The sequence below is a fragment of the Euprymna scolopes genome, chromosome 42 (assembly GCF_053919585.1).
Source record: "Euprymna scolopes isolate OS-2025 chromosome 42, ASM5391958v1, whole genome shotgun sequence".
Taxonomy (NCBI): Eukaryota; Metazoa; Mollusca; class Cephalopoda; order Sepiida; family Sepiolidae; genus Euprymna; species Euprymna scolopes.
The window spans coordinates 48,559,134-48,582,529 of record NC_136523.1 but is presented as its reverse complement, the minus strand read 5'-3'; the positions used below and the strand labels follow the sequence as shown (position 1 = coordinate 48,582,529).

The following is a 23,396-nucleotide window of genomic DNA, read 5'->3' as shown; positions in this document are numbered from 1 at the left end:
ATAGAGCAGTTTATGGCAGGATTTTGTTGCATTGTTTTTTTTTTTTTTACTTGTGAGTCACTGCATATCAAGGATCGGAGGCTACTCGAGGATAAGGATTAATATTAGGCGGATGGTGAGACAACATTGTGAGAGTCAGTAATGGTTGAACTTGGGTATGTTTAATTATTTATGTCAGCCCTGAAGATGACCATATTATAGTCAGCTGGGAAGCAGCACCATGGTATAGATTTGAAGATAGCCATGTTGTAGTTTGTAGGGAAGCAGTCCTGAGTGTTCCACATGTGGAAATCTCTTAAATGTAACAGACCGACAGAACCTTTTACATAGATGCTTAGACTTATCTGAAATAAGACTACAAACGCATGTGATGATCTGAGTCACTGAGTTTGGGTTAGTTTGTTTTAAACCAGGAAAAAGCAAACTTGCAAAGGCAGCTGTATAGAAAAAAAAAAAAAAAAAAAAGAATCAAGGCAAAATAAAAAATTATTTTTTCCGTTCCCTTTATTCACTTTCTTCTTCTACCCTCCCTCTCTTCCTAGCGTTAGTTTAAATAGTATTAATACTTGTAGCGATATACCTTATTGTTTATATTAGATAAGTGAAATCTTCTATTTAATAATTTTCTTACCTATGACTGTTAATGAAAATAGAAAGAGGCGGAATTAAGAGTAATAGAAATTGTACAAAATAAGAGCTAAGTGTATCACACAACATGTGCTCAATCCCAAAACTAAGAAATATTTTACCATTTATAATAATCTCACCTGTCTGTTTAAATGTATGTATGTATGTCTGCCTAAAATCTTTGACAGAGGCGACGGATTTTCGTGAGATCGGTATCGTTTTGAAGCTCGACTCTTCGGATGACAAATATCGAAAAATTGGCTAAAAAAATTAATTCCTTCACCCTCAACTGGGCAGTTTTCTACAAGGAGGGTCGGTTTTTTTGTGTCGCCAGTTTTGCAAGTCATCATATCGGTTGGAATGACTTCACTAATTTCCACGTTCTGAACTTCCGCTGGCGTCATGGAGTAGGGGTAAGACGTCAGAGTTTCTTTCACTTTCTTTGCATCACGGGTTTGAGCCTGCTTGCCTATTACTACTTTTTTTTTTTTTTTTTTTTGCTCAATACACACCTCCAAACCAACACCGGACACCCAGGCTAAAGGGTATTTGATTAATTATTGAAGAAAAGCTTTAAAGAAAGGAACGTTAACATTTGGTGTATGAATAGATTTACTTTAGTTACTGTGAATTGTTATCTCAAGATGTGACCTTTTCTTTGATTTTTTTTTTCTTTGATTTTTTTTTTCTTTGATTTTTTTTTTCTTTGATTTTTTTTTTCTTTGATTTTTTTTTTCTTTTATTTTTTTTTCTTTTATTTTTTTTTCTTTTATTTTTTTTTCTTTTATTTTTTTTCTTTTTTTTTTCTTTGATTTTTTTTTCTTTAATTTAAAAAAAAATCCTTTTTCTTTCTTTATCTTTTCTTTTTTTTCCTTTTTCAGTTGACACATTTTTTACATTTTGTTTACATTTTTTTTGTACATCTTTTCATTACGCTCCCCATTTTATATTTCTTTTTTCCTTCTCTTTTTTTCCTATTGTTTTTTAATTCATAAACTTTTCACCATAAAAGAAATGACTAAAACTCGTTACTTTCTTAGATTTCATTTTTTTCTCTTTTGAACAAATTAAAAAAAATATATATACTCTCATATTTAGCTGGCTTGAAGAATACTCTCATTTACAACTCTCCATTAGTAATAGAAGTAATAATATAGGTATAATTTCAGACAGATATATTTCCGTTAGTAATAGTATAGTTATAGTATAGTTTAGTTAGTATATATATATTCGTTATAGTATAGTTAGTTATAGTATAGTTCTAATATAGTTAGTATATATTATAGTATAGTTAGTTATAGTACAGTGATAGTATAGTTAGTATATATTAGTTATAGTATAGTTAGTATATATATTAGTTAGTTGCAGTTATAGTATAGTTAGTATATATATATATATATATATATATATATATATATATATATATTAGTTATAGTATAGTTCCTATATAGGAATAGTTATAGTATAGTTCCTATATAGGAATAGTTATAGTATAGTTCCTATATAGGAATAGTTATAGTATAGTTAGTATATATATATATATTAGTTATAGTATAGTTATAGTTTCAGACAGATGATAAATCTCCATTAGTAATAATATAGTAACGGTTTCAGACAAATACCAAATCTTCATCTATAATATAAATCTCAACTATCTGTTTAAATGTATGTATGTATCAGTTTAATACCAATAAAGTAATAAGAAAAAAATAAGTCTTGCATTTAGAAAGCTATATTACATTGTAAGTCTCAAAATAAAAATATAAAAACCAATAAATGATTTTATTCTTGCTACATTATTGTTTCTAATGCATACTAGCAGATTGCCTGGCATTGCCCGGTCATAAGATATGCTTAAATAAGATATTTTAATTCATGCAGATTACGTATTTATTATTATAGATACAATTCTTTATTGATTATTATATTGAACCTAATGTATAGTAGTGAGATCAAAACTAAAAAAAAAATGACTTGGGTACCATCAGCTAGAACTGAAACCAAAACATACAACTTTCTGCCTTCATTCCTTAGCCTCTTAGCCACACCATATGCACACACATATATACATGAAATTCAGATGGAGGCAGAGAGACCTAGAGGCTCAACGTTTCGCCCGTCTTATGCGGGCTTTCTCAGGAGGGATGGTCAATGACGAGAGGGTTTAAATGTTTAGGGCTATATATATATATAGAGAGAGAGAGAGAGAGAGAAACTAATAAGGGGGAGTTTTTATGTAAATTAAACATTTATGTACATATATACAGTTTATGATGGTTGTATAAAAATATATATGTGAAATTGTGTATCTGTGTGAGTACATTTTCCTACTGCAAACTCGAGATTTGACATAAGGGGTATTGAGATTTGGAAAAATCTTTTTATTCGGTTTTTGGACAGAAATTTGTCTGTCAAGGCATCAAAGTTCAACGATTTGACCTCTGAAAACTCTACCAAACTCCTCTGCCAATTTTGGGTCTAAACACTTGAAATTTTAGATGTAGGTTACTTGGACATGGATCAAATTTTTTAACTTGATTTGACCCCAAAACAAAATGTTAAGGGGTCAAAATTGGAGTTGAAAAAAAGTTTGACCTCTCAGCCAATTTTTGGTCGAAACATTTGAAATTTTACATAAAGTGTATTCAGACAGGGCAGGCTTTTTAATTGGTTTTTGGTCGAAAATTTGGCTCAAGATCTGAAGAGAGAAAATCAAATAGATTTTGGTTAGGCTGGCCTTTGAATCGAAAGTATCAAAATGCAAATATGCAAAAAATTTAAATAATTTTATTCATTTTAAAATTGCATCAGTTTTTTTGGTTTCTGTTTCAATTCTTAAAAGATGAAGCTTTATATGATGAGATCAATTAAAAATTTTTTTTTTTTTGCTTTTTATCTAGCCTATCGCACAGAAGAAGGAAACCCATGGGTTCTTCCAGTAGTACAAAGTGTGGAGTCCAAGATGGCTGCCGACACGACTCTCAACCATGAGTACCTACCAATTTTGGGCTTACCAGAATTTCGCAATGCTTCTCTGAAATTATTGTTAGGAGAAGGCAACCCAGCCATTGTTGAGAACCGAGTAAGTAAAATTGGAAGATTATTGCTGTAAATTCTATACTAGTGTGTCTGTTACTGTGAATTCTATACTAGTGTGTCTGTTACTGTGAATTCTATACTGGTGTGTCTGTTACTGTGAATTCTATACTGGTGTGTCTGTTACTGTGAATTCTATACTGGTGTGTCTGTTACTGTGAATTCTATACTGGTGTGTCTGTTACTGTGAATTCTATACTGGTGTGTCTGTTACTGTGAATTCTATACTGGTGTGTCTGTTACTGTGAATTCTATACTGGTGTGTCTGTTACTGTGAATTCTATACTGGTGTGTCTGTTACTGTGAATTCTATACTGGTGTGTCTGTTACCGTGAATTCTATACTGGTGTGTCTGTTACCGTAACTTCTATACTGGTGTGTCTGTTACTGTGAATTCTATACTGGTGTGTCTGTTACTGTGAATTCTATACTGGTGTGTCTGTTACTGTGAATTCTATACTGGTGTGTCTGTTACCGTGAATTCTATACTGGTGTGTCTGTTACCGTAACTTCTATACTGGTGTGTCTGTTACCGTAACTTCTATACTGGTGTGTCTGTTACCGTAACTTCTATACTGGTGTGTCTGTTACCGTAACTTCTATACTGGTGTGTCTGTTACCGTAACTTCTATACTGGTGTGTCTGTTACCGTGACTTCTATACTGGTGTGTCTGTTACCGTGACTTCTATACTGGTGTGTCTGTTACCGTGACTTCTATACTGGTGTGTCTGTTACCGTGACTTCTATACTGGTGTGTCTGTTACCGTGACTTCTATACTGGTGTGTCTGTTACCGTGACTTCTATACTGGTGTGTCTGTTACCGCGACTTCTATACTGGTGTGTCTGTTACCGCGACTTCTATACTGGTGTGTCTGTTACCGCGACTTCTATACTGGTGTGTCCGTTACCGCGACTTCTATACCGGTGTGTCCGTTACCGCGACTTCTATACCGGTGTGTCCGTTACCGCGACTTCTATACCGGTGTGTCCGTTACCGCGACTTCTATACCGGTGTGTCCGTTACCGCGACTTCTATACCGGGGTGTCCGTTACCGCGACTTCTATACCGGGGTGTCCGTTACCGCGACTTCTATACCGGGGTGTCCGTTACCGCGACTTCTATACCGGTGTGTCCGTTACCGCGACTTCTATACCGGTGTGTCCGTTACCGCGACTTCTATACCGGTGTGTCCGTTACCGCGACTTCTATACCGGTGTGTCCGTTACCGCGACTTCTATACCGGTGTGTCCGTTACCGCGACTTCTATACCGGTGTGTCCGTTACCGCGACTTCTATACCGGTGTGTCCGTTACCGCGACTTCTATACCGGTGTGTCCGTTACCGCAAATTCTATACCGGTGTGTCCGTTACTGCAAATTCTATACTTTAGAATTTCTTACTATCCCGTCTAGCCTTTGCATCTGTAATATTTTTGTCTATCCATCTATTGTACGGCATAATCGAGTAGACACACCGGTTCTTGTCAGATCACGAAGTTAAGCAATGTTGAGGCTGGTTAGTACCAGATGGGTGACCATTTGGGAATTCTAGGTGCTGTGTATGCTCTCTGCTTATCTCGGCATTTGTTTCCAGTCGTCCTGTACATACACTTCACTTGGCAGGGTCGACTCAGGAGAGGTGTGGTTGGAGATTGTGCACCTCCTGCCACAAAAATTTCACGCGCAGGCATCCCTACGTGGGTATCCATAGTCTATCAAAGACTGAAGAAGCCTGTGTTTTATCCATCTATTACTATAAATTATACGGTTTTTTGTTATCTTTGCATCTCGCCTTCGCATCTGCTACTTGGCATCCGTATTGAATTATAATTAAAATCTGGTGCTACACTTTTTCTTGTTGTATTCATTTCTTGTAACAATTCTATTTCAGTAATAAATTTACAAACATTTAATAATAATAAGGCGTTATATTCCAATAAGCCTGTATATTAGTTGGGAAGTCAATTTTTAAAAGCTATCTGACATTTAATCTGATATGGTGATGCAGCTGCATTGCTATTTAGGTATAACTTTGAAAATCGGACTTGCTTACTTTTATATGTTAGATAAAGATGTCTGTCTGTCTGTCTTTCTTGACCCGAAAACTTTGTAATTTAATCTTGAAATTGTTGATGATAAACATGTCATGTTTACAAATATATTTACCAGATTATATTTTTTTTCGTTGTGTTATTCTTTCTGACCTTTTCGACAAATATTACTGTCGGGATTTTCACAGCACGAAACCATAAATACAAGTTGTCTGAAAGCAGGAGGACTGATGGAGGACAAACAAGTTATTTAAGTTCAAAAACAACTGTTGTTCGGCTTTCAGAGCCCCCCCCCCCCAGACTAGCACCTCTCAGGAAGGGGCATTTTTAAATTTATTTCTATTTCAGTTATTATTATTATTATTATTATTATTATTATTGGCTCACAAGGAGCTTTCACACAGGTCATCAAAGATCTTCTTGAAAACAGCCTGTGGTGTTTCCTGAAAGCTGAGTGACAACAAGTCTCCCCAGATTTCCAGTACTCTCCACCTCTTTTGATGGTATTTGCAAATAAATTTGCATTATCGCAACAGCTGCTTGCCATTGATTTCTTGTTGGCAGCGGCCTTGGATCTTCACTGGAATTTGAGTGGCAATTATTATCGTTGTTATCATTATTATTATTGTTATTATTATTATCATCATCATTATTATTATCATCATCATTATTATTATCATCATTATTATCATTATTATTATCATCATTATTATCATCATTATTATTATTATTATTATCATTATTATTATTATTATCATTATTATTATTGGCTCACAAGTAGCTTTCACACAGGTCATAGAGGAACTCTCCTTGAAAACAACCTGTGGTGTTTCCTGGAAGCTGGGTGACAAGTCTCCCCAGTTTTTCAGTACTCTCCACTACTTGATATCATTTGCAAATAAATTTGCATTATTGCAACAGCCGCTTACCATTGATTTCTCACTAGCAGCGGCCATTGGTCTCCACTGGAATTTGAGTGGCAGTAAGCCTCCCCAAGGTCCCAGTTCCCTTTGCACTTCTCCAACAGAGGTCTGGTTAGTGCTCTCTCCTCGGTCTTTCCATCCTCCTCGACCCTTCTTGGCTATTTGGCATTATTCTTTGGGGGGGGGGGACAGCAGTGATTGGATAATGGGAGAGAATGGGGAAGGGAATAGAGAACTTATGGATATGCATCTCCAATGTTCTTGGTTCCATGTAACGCTTCTTCATGTTTTGTTTCTGCAGTAGCTTGTGTAGTCCGTGTATGTGGCTTATGTGTATTAGTCTCCGCATTCAAGGGTTTTCCTTAACATTTCAGCTGTTTTTATTATTGTTATTCATTGTATCTTTCCAGCCATTCCTCTGATTCCAATTTCTCCCATTCTTTTTTCAAAGTTTTTCCTAGTGCTCCTACTATTATAGGTACTATCTTGATTTTTTTTTTTATCATCCATATACCTTTAAGCTCTTTGACTAGCTCTGCTTATTTACTCTGTTTCTCCTTTTCTTTGATATTTTTCCTGTGATCAGCTGGAACAGCAAAGTCTACGATTTGGCAGGACTTTTCTTTCTTGTTAATTATTACAACATCTGGTCTTCTTGCTTGGATGGGTTTATCAGTTTGTATGTTCATGTCCCATAAGGTTTTGTGATTCTTGTTTTCAATTACTGTTGCTGGCTTATGCTTATACCATTTGTCCGTGCGTTCGAGGTGCAGTTTTTTGCACAATTTCCAGTGTACTGCCCTTCTTACTTGGTAGTGCCTGCTCTTGTATTCCTTTTGAGCTAGTTTGCTACATTCACTTACTATATGGTTTATTGTTTTGTTTCTTTGTCCACAGTCTGCATTTACTGTTTTCTTGTTTTTTGTCTATTATTTTTTTAATTATTTTTATTATTAATAGATGTATTCTTATTGTTGATTAGTAAAAGAATTTATTATTTTTGCTATCTAAAAAAAAAAAAATACTACTTCAAGATCAAAAACTAGCCAACAATAAGTATTAGATTTATTGTAACTCTTCATGTTTTTCTGCCATCATATTGCGATCCTGTCGTTCTTTCCATATCTTAGTCCAGTAGAGTTTTGTTTCTGTCGGGTTTGGTCAGTCTGTTTTTGTTTTTCTTCCGTTCACATTTTGGTAGAATTGGCTTTCATTGTTTTCAAATGTCCTGTTTTGCTTGCACTATTTAGATTTGTATCTATATCGTCTCAATTTTATTTTATGTTTTATTTTATTATTATCATTATTATAATTATCTATAGATGTGTTAGTATTGTTGCTTAGTATTATGTTGAAGTAAAGGAATTTATTTTTGTTATCTAAATTTTTTAATGGAAACGACTCCAGACAAGGTATGAAACCACTTGATGTAAATAGCTAAAAAAAAAATACTACTTCAAGATAAAAAATTAGCTAATAATAAGTATTATAAGTATTATAGTATTTATTTTTGTCATCTAAATTTTTTAATGGAAACAACTCCAGACAAGGTATGAAACCACTTGATGTAAATAACTAAAAAAAAAAAATACTACTTCAAGATCAAAAACTAGCTAACAATAAGTATTAGATTCTGATCTAGAAAATTGCACTTTTTTTTTATACCTTGTTAGAAACATTGTTCAAGGTATATGAGGACTAATTGACGAAATAAAGGAAGTTATGAAGCTGTCAAAAGTAAACCGAAGGTTCACATTCTACTCTCTCTCATATATAGAAGACATCTAGTGGTGAGGCCCTATTTGGAGAATATGAAGTTGCCTCTTATTTACCACTGGCTGGGTGGGGGTGCCTGGCATTGTAACAAAAAACAAAACAGAACTTGGGTGCCATAAGCCAGAAGCAAAACTGAAAGAAAAAATTTGTAAGCAAAAAGAAAAAAATGTTGCATGCTGGGTGTGAACTCGTAAAAGTTAAGTTCGTAAGTGAATATGTTATCGATGGGTCTACAATGACATAGATGTTATAACGTAAATAATTTTTTTTCAAAATGAAAGAACGCATTGCCTGTTTGCACCTGTGCGGTTTACAGACAGCGTCGAAAGCAAAACGACATTTCTACATGAAATAATTAACTATTTTTTCCAATTTTTCGATATTATGTGCCAAAGGTCGCTCTTTCTAACGGTACCACATCCGTGCTGCTTCGATGCGGATGACAAAAGTTTTTAGTGGACATACAAACACACACACACACACACACATTTACCTTTCATATAATAGATAGATAATAGAAGATTACTCCCAGGCGCACTTTGCCCCAGAATGATGATACCTGTTAGGGCATCTGGTACTACCAGATCAGGCTGTCTGAAGATATTGGCTTCCTGACCCAAAAGGTCCTGGATATGACCTTAAACTATATCCAGTGGTGAGGCCCCAGCTTGCGGGCTTTGGGGAGTGTGGAGCCACCCTTTAATTGCCATTGCTCCCAGGTCCACTCTGACCCGGAGTGGTAGTACCTGTTAGGGTCCCAACTATGGGTTAAATAGAAACCGACTTGAAAACAACAAATATATTCTATTAAAAAAATTTTTCTTCAAAATCTTTGGATTCGGCATTAAATAACCTGAAAAGGGTTGATATGCCGTAAAACAAAAACAACCAACCAACCAATCCTGACCCAAAATGCACTAAATATTACAGATGACTGGGGACCACCTGTGAATTTTATATTCTCTTGACACTTCCTCCTTTAGAGGAAGCCAGTTCAACCTGCCTAGAGTGACTGTCATACCAACAACAATATATATATATATATATATATATATATATATATATATATATATATAGTGTGTGTGTGTTTGTGGTGTGTATAGATGCACAGATGTACATTAGATGGTAATGCTCCATCACTCTTTACATGTTGAGTTAATTATAAATTACAGCTAATTGGAAGAATTTTCATTTTTTTACTTTTCAAATATAATTCAATCCCAGAACTAAGGTATATTTTAGTATATCTATTGTTATTAAAGTATATAAGAAAAAAAAAGCCTTAAAGAAACAAATATGGATCAACTCCCATTAATATGATAATCAATATACTTCCCTTCTAGGATTACTGATGCTACCAGATATTGGCTGTCTGACCTAAAATACACCAGACATTGATGTTAGTTTTTTTTTTCTGTTCCTTTACAAAACTCAATCATGCCATGCAAAACCGAAAACAATTACTAAACTAAACACCATGAATAAATATTTGAAGATATAAAGAACTTGAAGCATAAAAACTTTTTTTTTCCCAAATTACTAGATTCGACATTAAACAACCTGAAAAGCGTTGATATGCTGTAAAACAAAACCAATCAAAATACATGGTGTTCCAAAAGTCTTGGGAAAATTTCAAGACTTTATATCTATTGAATTATATACATTAAATGAACGTGACATGATTTGAAAACCAAATTTATCTAGTTCCACTTTAATATTAATGATTTTTATGTGTGTGTGTATATATATATATATATATATATATATATAATCTCCGAATACGATGTCCAGCATGTTAAAAATATACCATTTGTTGTAAAAATCTAATGGATAAACATCTGAAGAAGTTGGTGGAGACAGGATATTTTTACGGAAACATAAATCGTAAAATTGCCACTCATTAATGAAACAGCTGTAATGGAAAAATCCAGGAAATAAACGAAGGTTATAAAAAAAAAAAACGTGAGTCTTTGAATTTTCAACAAAACTTTGCACTATATATGCTGTGTCCCTATTAAATAGACACATTGAGCTTGACTCAAAATTAACGGTGAATGGTTTTAAAATAACAATCCAGACCCGTTAAATGAAAATGGTATACATTGAAAGTAACATTTCAAAAACAAACTTTAAAATAAAAAAAAGTGTGTATATATATATATATATATATATATATATATATATATATATATATATTAGTTAATATTAAAGTTGAATTAGATAAATTTAGTTCTCAAATAAATCCTTATTCCACAGAGTTTCAAAGAATGCTATTCTTGCTATTCTTCTCATAACAGAACAGAAAGAACTTAACAAATTACAATTATAGCTGAGCTAGAATTTGCTGGTTAAAGCATTACATAAAAACAGCAATTTATGATAGTCATAAATTGCAAAAGAAAATGTGTTCATGTCGGTTAAAAACACCCAAAAAATGAAGAGAATAGGGAAAAAGAACAAAAACAAACCTCCATTTTTCGCATGTTTTTTAACTGACTCATGTCAGTTAAAAAACATGCGAAAAATGGAGGTTTGTTTTTTGAGCACATCGTTTTTGCAATTTATGACTAACTAGCGGGGGTTCCTGGCATTGCCCAGATGTTTGGAGGTGTGTTGAGTACAAAAAAAAAGTGGTAGTAGGCAGGTAGGCTCGAACCTGTGAGGTGAAGGCGGAAAAGAAAGTGAAAGAAAACCTGACCTCTTACCGCTGCGCTATGACCCGACAGGAAGTGAAAAGCGTTCAAATTTAGCTATGTCAATCAAAAAGTTGACTCGCAGAAATGGATAGTTAAGTGGACCCCATGGAAAGAAGCCTAAACCTCTACCACTGTCCCATCTTGCGCGACTACGTATATAATCAGCATTTTTATATCCTTAATAGTTTTTGAGATATTTAATGTCCAAATGTGTTCCTGACTTGTAGAATACCCTTTATTTATGGTTCACCTTTGAAGGTTTTTTTTTTTTTTTTTTTTAAAAATCTTTTTTAATTTTCTTCCTTTGAAGATTGTAACGCTGGGTATGGGGCAACCAAACCAGCTGCCAATATTGCCCTCCTTTTTATTGAAACCAACCGAGAGCTCTTTTTAGTATCCTCCTTGTTCCCTTAAGTGCAATTGTCTGGATCTCTTTTGCACTTGGTTCACCATGAATATTAGTTAGGTAGGACTTCCGGTTCTTCTTCATAAGCCCTGTGACACCTATAATAACTGGTATGATTGATATTTCTCCAAGATTCCAGTTTCTTTTCATATCATACATGAGACCTTGATATTTGGTCTGTTTCTCCCTTTCAGCTCTGTTCAGACCTCCATCATTAGGAACACTCACTTCAACCAAGGTTGCAACTCTCACAATCAATGTCAAGGTGAACACTTGAACAATTTTATCAGTTGTTAGCCTCAAACATATCAGTGATGATGTGAGATTTTTGATATAAGTTGGTTTCACTGTGGAAAGTTAGTTGCAGAGTGCAAAAAAAGTTTATCATCAGAAAATAAATATGAATGTTAAATAATGAACCAAAACATGCTCCTTAGTGATATTATCATAAGAATCAATAAGTATCCTGTGCCTCTGTAAGGCCACCATCTGTCTATGTAGTGTTGTCATATTTGGGCTGGCACATCTGCTACTAGTCTCTCACTCCTGGACAGGCTTAAAAAGACAGTCGTCAACCCGATAGGCCTGAACTATCATCTAAGCTTCAGCCTCTGTCTCATCGATGAAATGTTGCATCCCTCTGCCTGTTCTACAAGTATTTTAATGGTGAATGTTCTGATGAACTACAAGCACTTGTACCCCCTTGACGTAAATACCTTCGACAAACCTGACAAGCAGCTAAATCCCACCCCTACACAGTAGAGATCCGTAGGTGAAAGAAAACCTAATAGTTTCTTCCCCCGAACTGCTAGACTTTGTAACTCCCTTCTGGGATTCTGCTTTCCCAATTACACTGACATGCAGAAGTTCAAGTGTAATGTGAACAGACATCTTGCTACTCGTCTCCCTTCATAATATCCCTGCAACTTATGTCCTCGATAGTAGCCCTCTACTTCAAACTCGCGCTTTGCCTTGTTTGGGGTGAAAATGGAATTTAAAAAAAAAAAAAAAGACATCTTCAATATCATTAAAAAAATGACGAATTCTTTTAAATGCAACAAAGTAGATAACATTAATAATACAAAATATAGTCTGGATTTTTATTTTGTTTCAATTTCAATCGGGTTTTTGATAAGTGGCAACTCGTTCGTAATTAAAAAAAAAAAAAAAAATCTGATTGTCAGAAATTTCATTCATCATTTCTATTGCACAGAACTGCATTTCTATCCGTGAAGTGACGATTCCAATAATTTTCCCCGATTCTGTACTAAATTTCTGATTTTTTATAAATCTTTTATAAAGAAAATCCAATTGTCAAAAGCTTCATTCAGCATTTCTATCAGTGATGTGACGATTCCAGTATTTTGCCCGATTCTGATACAATTACCGATTCCGATTCTTTATAATTCTCTAAATATTTAACTATAGTTATTTTTTCACGATTACCATAAAAACGCATGTTAAACGTGTAGAGATTTTCTCGCACGTAAAAAAACACTTGTGATGATTTTTAGATTTTATTTTAGTTTTACTGTTTGTTCAAAATCAACAAATATTTTTTAATCATTATTATCAGCAGTGGAAGATTTTGCTTCAAACGAAATCAAATAAAAAAAGCACAATTTAAAGAATCGTTTTTTGCATCAGAAAAAAGTATAAATTTTTCTGATACTGATTCAGATACCCCAAAAAGTTCTGATTTTTACCGATTCCCAATTCCGATTCTGATTAATCATGCCAACACTAATTTCTATCACAGATTTTTGTTTCTTCCCAAATTATTTGTCATAACATTACCTCACAAAATGGTCAAACTTAAAGTTTAAGAATATTCGTAAACTTGTAATTAAATTTAAAACGAATTTGATGGCCAGATTTTGAGCACCAAATTTCCACAAAAATTTATTGTTTTAAATGTTTACTACTTGTGACTTTATTTTGTAGGTGGTCGGTGTACAAGCCTTGGGTGGAACCGGCGCTATCCGACTCTCAGCAGAGTTCTTCAAGAATATTGGGAAAGCTGAGACTGTGTTAGTTTCTAAACCAACTTGGGGTAAGATTGAAGAAATTTTTTTTTATGGAATTATTAGAAATACCCAACCGGTCACAATATTAAACATATCGTTAAATTCATTAAAAAAATAAAGTTAAAAAAAAAAAAAAATGGAAAGAACTGAGACGTGTGCATGCATGTATTGTGTTTTTTCTAAACGGTTCACTTCTTGTAAGTAAAAAAAAAAAAAAAATCTAGCTGAGATTGAAACCAAAATCTAAAGACAGTGAGTTAAATATGATAACCATTAGACCAGCTTGACACGATCTTTAAAAAATGTTTTCAAACCTACTTATTCTTAACATATTGTGAACGATTTGCGAATGCGCAGTCGTAAAGCAGATAAAAATCTGATGTCCCCACCCAAGTACCAATTTTTCAATTTAGACTCCTTAGTAGACCTTCTTTCCAGATGAAAACTGATTAAAGTTTTTCACGTGCCCGAATATCCTATATACCAAATTTCAAGTCTATAAATCAAAAATTTGTTGAGTATATAGGTTGAGAAGTGTCCTCACACACATTCTCACTTTTATAGATGTATAGATTATTAGCATGGATACCTGTCGTTGCCTGGGTGGACATGAAGTTTGGTTTGGACACACCTGCTTTGCTAAGGATATTGAACACTTTCATCGATACCCTTACAGCAGTTTCAAAAATACAAAAAAAGATATTGGTGACAAAAGATATTTCGGCTGAAGAGAAGCACTTTTTCTTGCCCTTGTGCTGGAACCCCACCCCTCCCTCTACAAAAAAATAAAAATAAAATAAAGGAGTCAAAAACAACTTTTCTTTCAATCAAAATAGCAGCTAGTGCCCGTGCAACTAAAAAAAAAATAAATAAATAAATAAAATACAAACAATTAGCCGTGGCAACTGGGTTCAAACCTGAAAGGTGAAAAGAAGAGAAAAGCTGTTACAGCCACCATTGCTTATGTATGACGTCTTGACACTGCAAAATAACATTTTTATACAGTTTGATGCATGTGTGTGACTTGCGAAAAATGCGACGTGAAAGCTGACCCCCCCCCTCCAAAAAATGGTCCAGTTAATCACCACAAAATTTATCTTTTTTTTTTTAATTTTCACATATTAAGCATCCGAGGCATTGTTCTTTCAGATGGTACCAGTTTCTACCTGGTTGGAGGCGGCTGCCGAAAGTTATTAGTAAACATAGAAACACAGACAAACACACACACACACACACATACACACACACACAGGTCTCCTTTATATGATAGACTAGCAGGGATACCCGGTGTTGTTCGGGTGGACATAAAATTCAGTTTGGACACAGTTGCTATACTAAGCAACCCTCACAAAAGAATAGAATCACCCCAAAAAGTAGGTGACAACCTCCCTTAAAAAAAAAAAAAAATCAATCAAAGCTACTTTTCTTTCAATCAAAATAGCGAGTGCCCGTGTGACTGAAAAAAAAAATTTTTTTAATTAAAAATTAGCCACAATAGATGGGTTCGAACCTGAAACACAAAAGAAGGAAAGAAGGAACTTAATATTTCACATTTTATATTAAAGGGAATTTTCATATCTTTCTGGTATCATATATATTTTGCTAACGTTTTAGGATCTATTTTTAAAGAAGTGCCGGCCTGTGTACCCACAGGCACTCCTTTAAAAATAGATTCTTAAAAAACCAAATTAGCAAAATACATATGGAACCTGAAAGATAGGAAAATTACCTTTCATATAAAATGGGAAATATTAAGCTCCTTGAAGACATACAGAGTTGGGGATGAATTTTGTACTCTGTAGATTTGAATCTCTGGCTATATTGAAATTCAATGACACCCAATCAACATGTTTAAACCTAAAAGAGGAAGTATTATCCAGATGCATACGTAGCAGATGGTCAAAATTTAATAATTATAAACCACCCTAATAAAACAAATGAACATTAAAAATAATTTGACCAAAAAAATGTATCAGTAACTCAAACTTGTATCATTTTTACTAACCATTCAGAAATGCAGCAAGCTTCTTTTAAATCAGTTTTTGGGCAAAAATTTGGCTGCCAAGAGGTCAAAGTTGAAAGAGTTTACCTTTGCAGACTCTACCAACCTCCTCCGCCAATTTTGGATCTAAACACTTGAAATTTTAGATGTAGGTTTCCTGGACATGAGTCAAACTTATTAATATATATATATATATATATATATATATATATACATATACATATGCACATAGTTATGAACAGTACATAGGGCCCGAGCAAAGTCTGGTTGAACTGCCAGTATATAATATATATACTAGCAGGCCACTGGTGTTGCCTAGTTGCAAAATATGCATAAGTAGTGTATTTTAATTCATGCAAATACATATACATCGATAGATAGATATAGATATCATTGATATCTGGAACGTTTTTGTTCTCATGTTTTGAAGGAGGTGGTGATTAATCAGCACTGCTGGGGAGCCAATAGAATACTATTTATTTTTTTTAAATCCTCGAAACCGTTTTTCATGGTCAGCAACTTATGATCCCTACAATAATATTAAGACTGTCATAAATTCTTGGAATGAAACTAATGCACGAGAGATTTAATTGACGAACAAATGAGTTTTCTAATGAAGGATTTGGAATTCAAAGGTTTTTCTTTTTTTTCTTTTACGGTTTTAAAGGTTGAAAAACTTTGAAGATTATATATCTAAATACACATTGGTCTTTATTGCAGTATGGGAAATATTTTTGTTTTGTTTATTTTTATTAGACTATGGACTTGTTCATAAAATTTTGTGTCTCCTCTGTCTTCTCATTAGCGACCTAACCTTGAAATCTTTGTATCAGATAATAAAAAAAAAAAATAAACACATGAAAAAATGTCTTGCTGTATAATTTGCTTTCTAAAAATTTGTTTATTAACCAGCTTGATAAAAAAAGCACAAGTGGCATTTAAATTGACAAGGAGGTCAAGTGTTTTTTGTTTTTTGTTTTTTTTTTCTTTTAGCTTGTTGTTGTTTATTAGTTATTTTTTTTTATCTCTTAAACTTATTGAATTATTCCTTGACCTTTTCTGAATCTATTTATTACATACTAACTGTCCCTATCCAGCGTTGCCCGGAATTTTTTTTTAATTTTCATTATTATTTCACATTATCAGATTTAAAATCCATTTTTGGTCCCCCCACAAAGAAGGGATTGGACCTAGTAATTCACTCCCGGTCATCCGTTTGCTTGTTCACACTTTTCTCAATAACCATACCTTGGATTTTTAAAAAAAAAATTTGCACAAACATTAGTCCTGATGAAAATAAATATTTCACTTATAGAAAAGGATCCCCACATGCTCAGCTAGTTCATGCTGGCATGTGTTGAAGGTTTACAGACATTTAATCACCTGACGTTTAATAACCCAACTATTAATCACTAGGGCTATGACAACAGCATATTCTTATTGTTTTGACTCTCACAATTGACACAATTAATCAACTGAGAACCACATCACTCTATATAAAAGCATATAAGATATCAACGGATACACACTCGAGAGTCAAAACAACGAAAAGAATATGCTGTTGTCCTAGCCCTTGTTATCACTGACTAATCAGTATATATCTGACACAATCAATCAACTGAGAACCACATCACTCTATATAAAAGCATATAAGATATCAATGGATACACACTCGAGTCAAAATGATGAAAAGAATATGCTGTTATAGCCCTATTAATCATGGACATATAATCATTAGACATTTCATCACATGGTTTTTTCATCACGTTGATATTTAATCACTTGACCGAGACAATTAATCATCACCCAAGGGAAAAAATTACAATTTATGTAATAATGTTATGTGATTATGTACGTTAAATTTTTATCCCCTTTGACAATTTTGGGGTTATTTTTTACAAGAGATTAAAATCTATAGGTTAAAACTGCCCCCCCCCATCGCCAATCATGCAAGGGTTAGAGGAGAGGCTATCTGTTCGCTTAAAGTAAATATCAGCCACTTTTTAAAAACATTTTAACAAATTAACAATAAACATAACATTTATTTTAATTCATTTTTCATTGAAAAATGTAAAGAAGCTTCTAGAAATTGTTTAATTTTCTATTTTTTTTACTACATGTTAACAAATATTACCGAACTTAACAAAAACAATACAGAATATTATTAAAGAAACCTTTTTAATAACTATTTTATTATAAAAATAGACAAATATGATGTAGTGAAAAAATAATACCCTTCAAGCGCTTTTGGAAATCACCAAGTGATTAGACGTCTCGATGTGATTAAATGACTAAGTTCTCTCTTCTCTAATCTTGAGCGCATGGTACAGTGGGAGAAGAGGTGGCTGGTTACTTTTAATGCATCTAAAACCAAGCTCTTATCTTTACATCATCAACACTCTGATCCCCATCTGGCATCAATTGAAATGGATGGCTCTCGTCTTGGGGAGACTCCATGTTTTGACAAGTGTCTGGGATTGACCTTTATTCCTGGCCTGAAATGGGCTTCTGGGATTGACCTTTACTCCTGATCTGAAATGGAACATGTACATAAAGTCTGTTGCCAAGGTCGCTGGAAAAATGGTAGGATCCTTCTACCGCTCCAGAAGATATCTCATTGCTGATGCAATTCTCTATCTATATAAAAGCCAAGTACGCCCAAGGATGGAGGACTGCTGCCACATCTGGGCTGGAACTGCTTAAAACAGCCTATCCTGCCTTGACAGAGTACAAAATAGACTTCGTGGCTTAGTGGGGGAAGCCTTTTTCTCTTCCCTGCAACCTCTCTCCCACAGAAGAGACATTGCGAGCCTGTCTTTGTTTTATCGTTACTTCCATGGCAAGAACAACACACATCACTGTTGGATCTGTTTCTGACCACAGTCCCTGATGATTGCGTTACGAATGCCCACAGCCCACTTGGAAATGCTGATCATGTAGTGATAATAGTGGAGATCGCACTAAACTCTAGAGCCAAAACAGAAGAGCCATTACTCAAAACAACGAGATATTGTCAAAAGGCTGACTGGGAAGCCATCAGGGATCTCATCAGAGACGCCCCATGGCGAAATATCTTCTCACTTCCTGCTGAACAGTGCGCACATGAGACCACTGAGCGGTTCAAAACTGCAATTGAAGCACATGTTCCCACGTGGAAGTTTTATAGCAAGCCCCACTCTCCTCAATGGTTTACTTCTACTTGTGCAGCTGCCATTGCACAAAGGCAGCATGTGTACCGCAGATTTAACCGACATAAGTCCAGTTCAAACAGACAGAAGTATATAAAAGCCAGAAATAACTGTAAGAAAGAAATAGTGACAGCTAAGAGAGAATTTACTGAAACCACCAAAAAACGCATCGAAGCACAGAAATTAGGAACCCGTGACTTCTGGAAAATCTACAACAGTGTAGTAAATAATGAGCAATCAACAATTCCTCCACTATCCAACAATCATGAGGCTGTTTGCTCAGCAACCGAGAAGGCTAACATGCTTGCCAGTCGGTTTGCCTCCAACTCCACACTGGACCCTGCAAACCACCCCCTCCCTGACTTTCCTTTGCGGACAGATGCCACACTAGACAATCTGGAAATCACCCCATCTCAGGTGCATGCCATCATAAACTTATTCTTAACATAATGTGAATGATTCAAGCATGCACAGTCGTGAAACAATTGAAAAACAAAAATCCGATGACCCCTAAGTACCAATTTTTCAATTTTGACCTCTTAACAGCCCTTTTTACTGGATGAAAACTGATTAAAAGTTTTCCGCATGTCTGAATACCCTTTATACCAAATTTTAACTTAAATTTGTTGAGTATACAGGTTGAGAAGTGTCCTCACACACACACATTCTCGCTTTTATATATAGATCTTGTTATAAGCTAGAATCAACCGATATGCATGCTTTTATTTCTCTTGATAAGCTACAATAAAGTGATCGCTTTTTAAAAAAAATGGTTTTGTTTATTTGCAGGCAACCATATGGGCGTCTACCGAGCGTCAGGTTACACAGATGTTAGAGAATACCGTTATTGGGATGCAGAAACAAGAAGTTTGAATATCGAAGGAATGGTTGAAGATCTCAAGGTAAGTTATTCTGATGTTTAATTACCAAAATATATCAAGGATAAACTGTGTAGAAAATAGTTTGCTTCAGAACAAAAAAATTTTTTGGACTGTTCTGTTATTTCCTCTATTTCTTATATTCTATGTCACTTTTTTTTTTTTTTTTTTTTTGTTTCTCACCTAAGCCAATGCTGTCCCCCTCTCTTGACCTCAACCGGACTTGTCCCCGTCTCTTGACCTCAACCGGACTTGTCCCCGTCTCTCGACCTCAACCGGACTTGTCCCCGTCTCTCGACCTCAACCGGACTTGTCCCCGTCTCTCGACCTCAACCGGACTTGTCCCCGTCTCTCGACCTCAACCGGACTTGTCCCCGTCTCTCGACCTCAACCGGACTTGTCCCCGTCTCTCGACCTCAACCGGACTTGTCCCCGTCTCTCGACCTCAACCGGACTTGTCCCCGTCTCTCGACCTCAACCGGACTTGTCCCCGTCTCTCGACCTCAACCGGACTTGTCCCCGTCTCTCGACCTCAACCGGACTTGTCCCCGTCTCTCGACCTCAACCGGACTTGTCCCCGTCTCTCGACCTCAACCGGACTTGTCCCCGTCTCTCGACCTCAACCGGACTTGTCCCCGTCTCTCGACCTCAACCGGACTTGTCCCCGTCTCTCGACCTCAACCGGACTTGTCCCCGTCTCTCGACCTCAACCGGACTTGTCCCCGTCTCTCGACCTCAGCCGGACTTGTCCCCGTCTCTCGACCTCAGCCGGACTTGTCCCCGTCTCTCGACCTCAGCCGGACTTGTCCCCGTCTCTCGACCTCAGCCGGACTTGCCCCAGTCTCTCGACCTCAACCGGACTTGTCCCCGTCTCTCGACCTCAACCGGACTTGTCCCCGTCTCTCGACCTCAACCGGACTTGTCCCCGTCTCTCGACCTCAACCGGACTTGTCCCCGTCTCTCGACCTCAACCGGACTTGTCCCCGTCTCTCGACCTCAACCGGACTTGTCCCCGTCTCTCGACCTCAACCGGACTTGTCCCCGTCTCTCGACCTCAACCGGACTTGTCCCCGTCTCTCGACCTCAACCGGACTTGTCCCCGTCTCTCGACCTCAACCGGACTTGTCCCCGTCTCTCGACCTCAACCGGACTTGTCCCCGTCTCTCGACCTCAACCGGACTTGTCCCCGTCTCTCGACCTCAACCGGACTTGTCCCCGTCTCTCGACCTCAACCGGACTTGTCCCCGTCTCTCGACCTCCACCGGACTTGTCCCCGTCTCTCGACCTCCACCGGACTTGTCCCCGTCTCTCGACCTCCACCGGACTTGTCCCCGTCTCTCGACCTCCACCGCTCTTGTCCCCGTCTCTCGACCTCCACCGCTCTTGTCCCCGTCTCTCGACCTCCACCGCTCTTGTCCCCGTCTCTCGACCTCCACCGCTCTTGTCCCCGTCTCTCGACCTCCACCGCTCTTGTCCCCGTCTCTCGACCTCCACCGCTCTTGTCCCCGTCTCTCGACCTCCACCGCTCTTGTCCCCGTCTCTCGACCTCCACCGCTCTTGTCCCCGTCTCTCTACCTCCACAGCTCTTGTCCCCGTCTCTCGACCTCCACAGCTCTTGTCCCCGTCTCTCGACCTCCACAGCTCTTGTCCCCGTCTCTCGACCTCCACAGCTCTTGTCCCCGTCTCTCGACCTCCACAGCTCTTGTCCCCGTCTCTCGACCTCCACAGCTCTTGTCCCCGTCTCTCGACCTCCACAGCTCTTGTCCCCGTCTCTCGACCTCCACAGCTCTTGTCCCCGTCTCTCGACCTCCACAGCTCTTGTCCCCGTCTCTCGACCTCCACAGCTCTTGTCCCCGTCTCTCGACCTCCACAGCTCTTGTCCCCGTCTCTCGACCTCCACAGCTCTTGTCCCCGTCTCTCGACCTCCACAGCTCTTGTCCCCGTCTCTCGACCTCCACAGCTCTTGTCCCCGTCTCTCGACCTCCACAGCTCTTGTCCCCGTCTCTCGACCTCCACAGCTCTTGTCCCCGTCTCTCGACCTCCACAGCTCTTGTCCCCGTCTCTCGACCTCCACAGCTCTTGTCCCCGTCTCTCGACCTCCACAGCTCTTGTCCCCGTCTCTCGACCTCCACAGCTCTTGTCCCCGTCTCTCTGTCCCCCCCGTCTTGTCCCCCCCCCCGTCTCTCTTCTCTCCCCCCACCCCACCGGTCTCTCGACCTCCACAATCTTGTCCCCCCCCCACCGGTTTTCCCCCTCTCTCTCCCGTCTTGTCCCTGTCTCTCTCTCCCCCTGTTTTTTTTTTTTTTGCATTGTTTTTTTTTTTTTTTGCATTGTTTTTTTTTTTTTTTTTGCATTGTTTTTTTTTTTTTTGCATTGTTTTTTTTTTTTTTTGCATTGTTTTTTTTTTTTTTGCATTGTTTGTTTTTTTTTTGCATTGTTGTTTTTTTTTTGCATTGTTGTTTTTTTGTATTGTTTTTTTTTTTTGTTATTACTTTACATCTCTTTTAGTTTTTTTTTGTTTCACTTTTTAATTTTCAGATTATATTTCTTAATATTTTGCCTCCCTTCCGCCTCTTTTTTTCAGGCTGCACCAGAAAATGCTGTGGTTATCCTCCATGCTGTCGCCCACAACCCCACAGGAGTTGATCCCACACATGACCAGTGGAAACAGATTGCTGATGCCTGTGAAGTAAGTAACTCTAACTTGGTTTTTAGAATTTGGCCAACAATTTTAAAAATATGGATGACCATTCTAATAATAATCATATTTTCTAACATTAACTTAACATTGCCCAACGCTTTTATTTTCCTATTCTGAAAAATTATGAAAAAAAATGCATTAATATAAATAGAAAATAATAAAAATAAGAATAATAGTTATGAGTGAAATAAAATTTAAATTAGCACAAAGCTAAAAATACTAAAATAAGACGAAACCAACAAACGGAAAAAGTTAAAAGTTCCCCTCGACATGAATACCCCTGACAAACCCGACAAGTAGCTAAATCTCACCCCTTCACATTAGAGATCCCTTGGTGTAAGAAAGCCTTCTACTCTAATAGTTTCTTCCCCAGAACTGCTAGACTTTGGAACTCCTTTCCGGAATTCTGCTTTCCCAACTGTACTGACATGCAGAAGTTCAAGTGTAATGTGAACAGACATCTTGTTACTCATCTCCCTTCATAATGCCCCTGCAACTTATGTCCCCAATAGTAGCCCCTTACTTCAAAGTGGCAGTGTTCCTTGTTTGGGGTGAAAATCGAATAAAATAAAAAATAAAAAATTAAAAAAAAAAAAATGTAACAAATGAATGTTAGCAAAAGCAACATAAATTACACAAAACTTCTCCAGGTAGGTAGAAAAGCGTTTTAATTCGGTTTTATTTGGTTTGAAAAAGAAATCTTGTTGAGCTGCTAAGTTTAAACATGCAATCAAGATGGCTGACGAAAACGTACTGTCTTCTGAGCATCAAAAACAGTTCAAAGTTTAAAAAAAAAAAATTGGTTGGGGTTGGCACACGCGTCTCTTAATTTAGCTATGGAAGCACAGAATTGATACAATTTTCAAATACATTTTATGTTTATTTATTTATTTTTTTTCACCCCCCCCCCTATAATAAAAATATATAAAAATACGTAAACTTTTTAATCAATTGTTTTTTATTCTTTAATTGCAAAAAAGATATGCGATTAAAAAAAACAATTAATAAAAAAGTTTATGTATT

The 23,396-nt window shown here is 36.6% G+C and overlaps 1 protein-coding gene across 1 annotated transcript in view; it reads left to right on the top strand.

The window, feature by feature from the left end:
- Positions 1 to 23,396, top strand: part of LOC145267096 (aspartate aminotransferase, cytoplasmic-like) — a 69,009-nt gene that overhangs the window by 10,996 nt on the left and 34,617 nt on the right. Inside the window, exons 2-5 of the mRNA XM_080123093.1 lie at positions 3,528 to 3,709; positions 13,522 to 13,630; positions 19,584 to 19,696; positions 22,257 to 22,361. Coding sequence (XP_079979219.1) covers positions 3,528 to 3,709; positions 13,522 to 13,630; positions 19,584 to 19,696; positions 22,257 to 22,361 — 509 coding nt within the window. The remainder of the gene's footprint in view (positions 1 to 3,527; positions 3,710 to 13,521; positions 13,631 to 19,583; positions 19,697 to 22,256; positions 22,362 to 23,396) is intronic.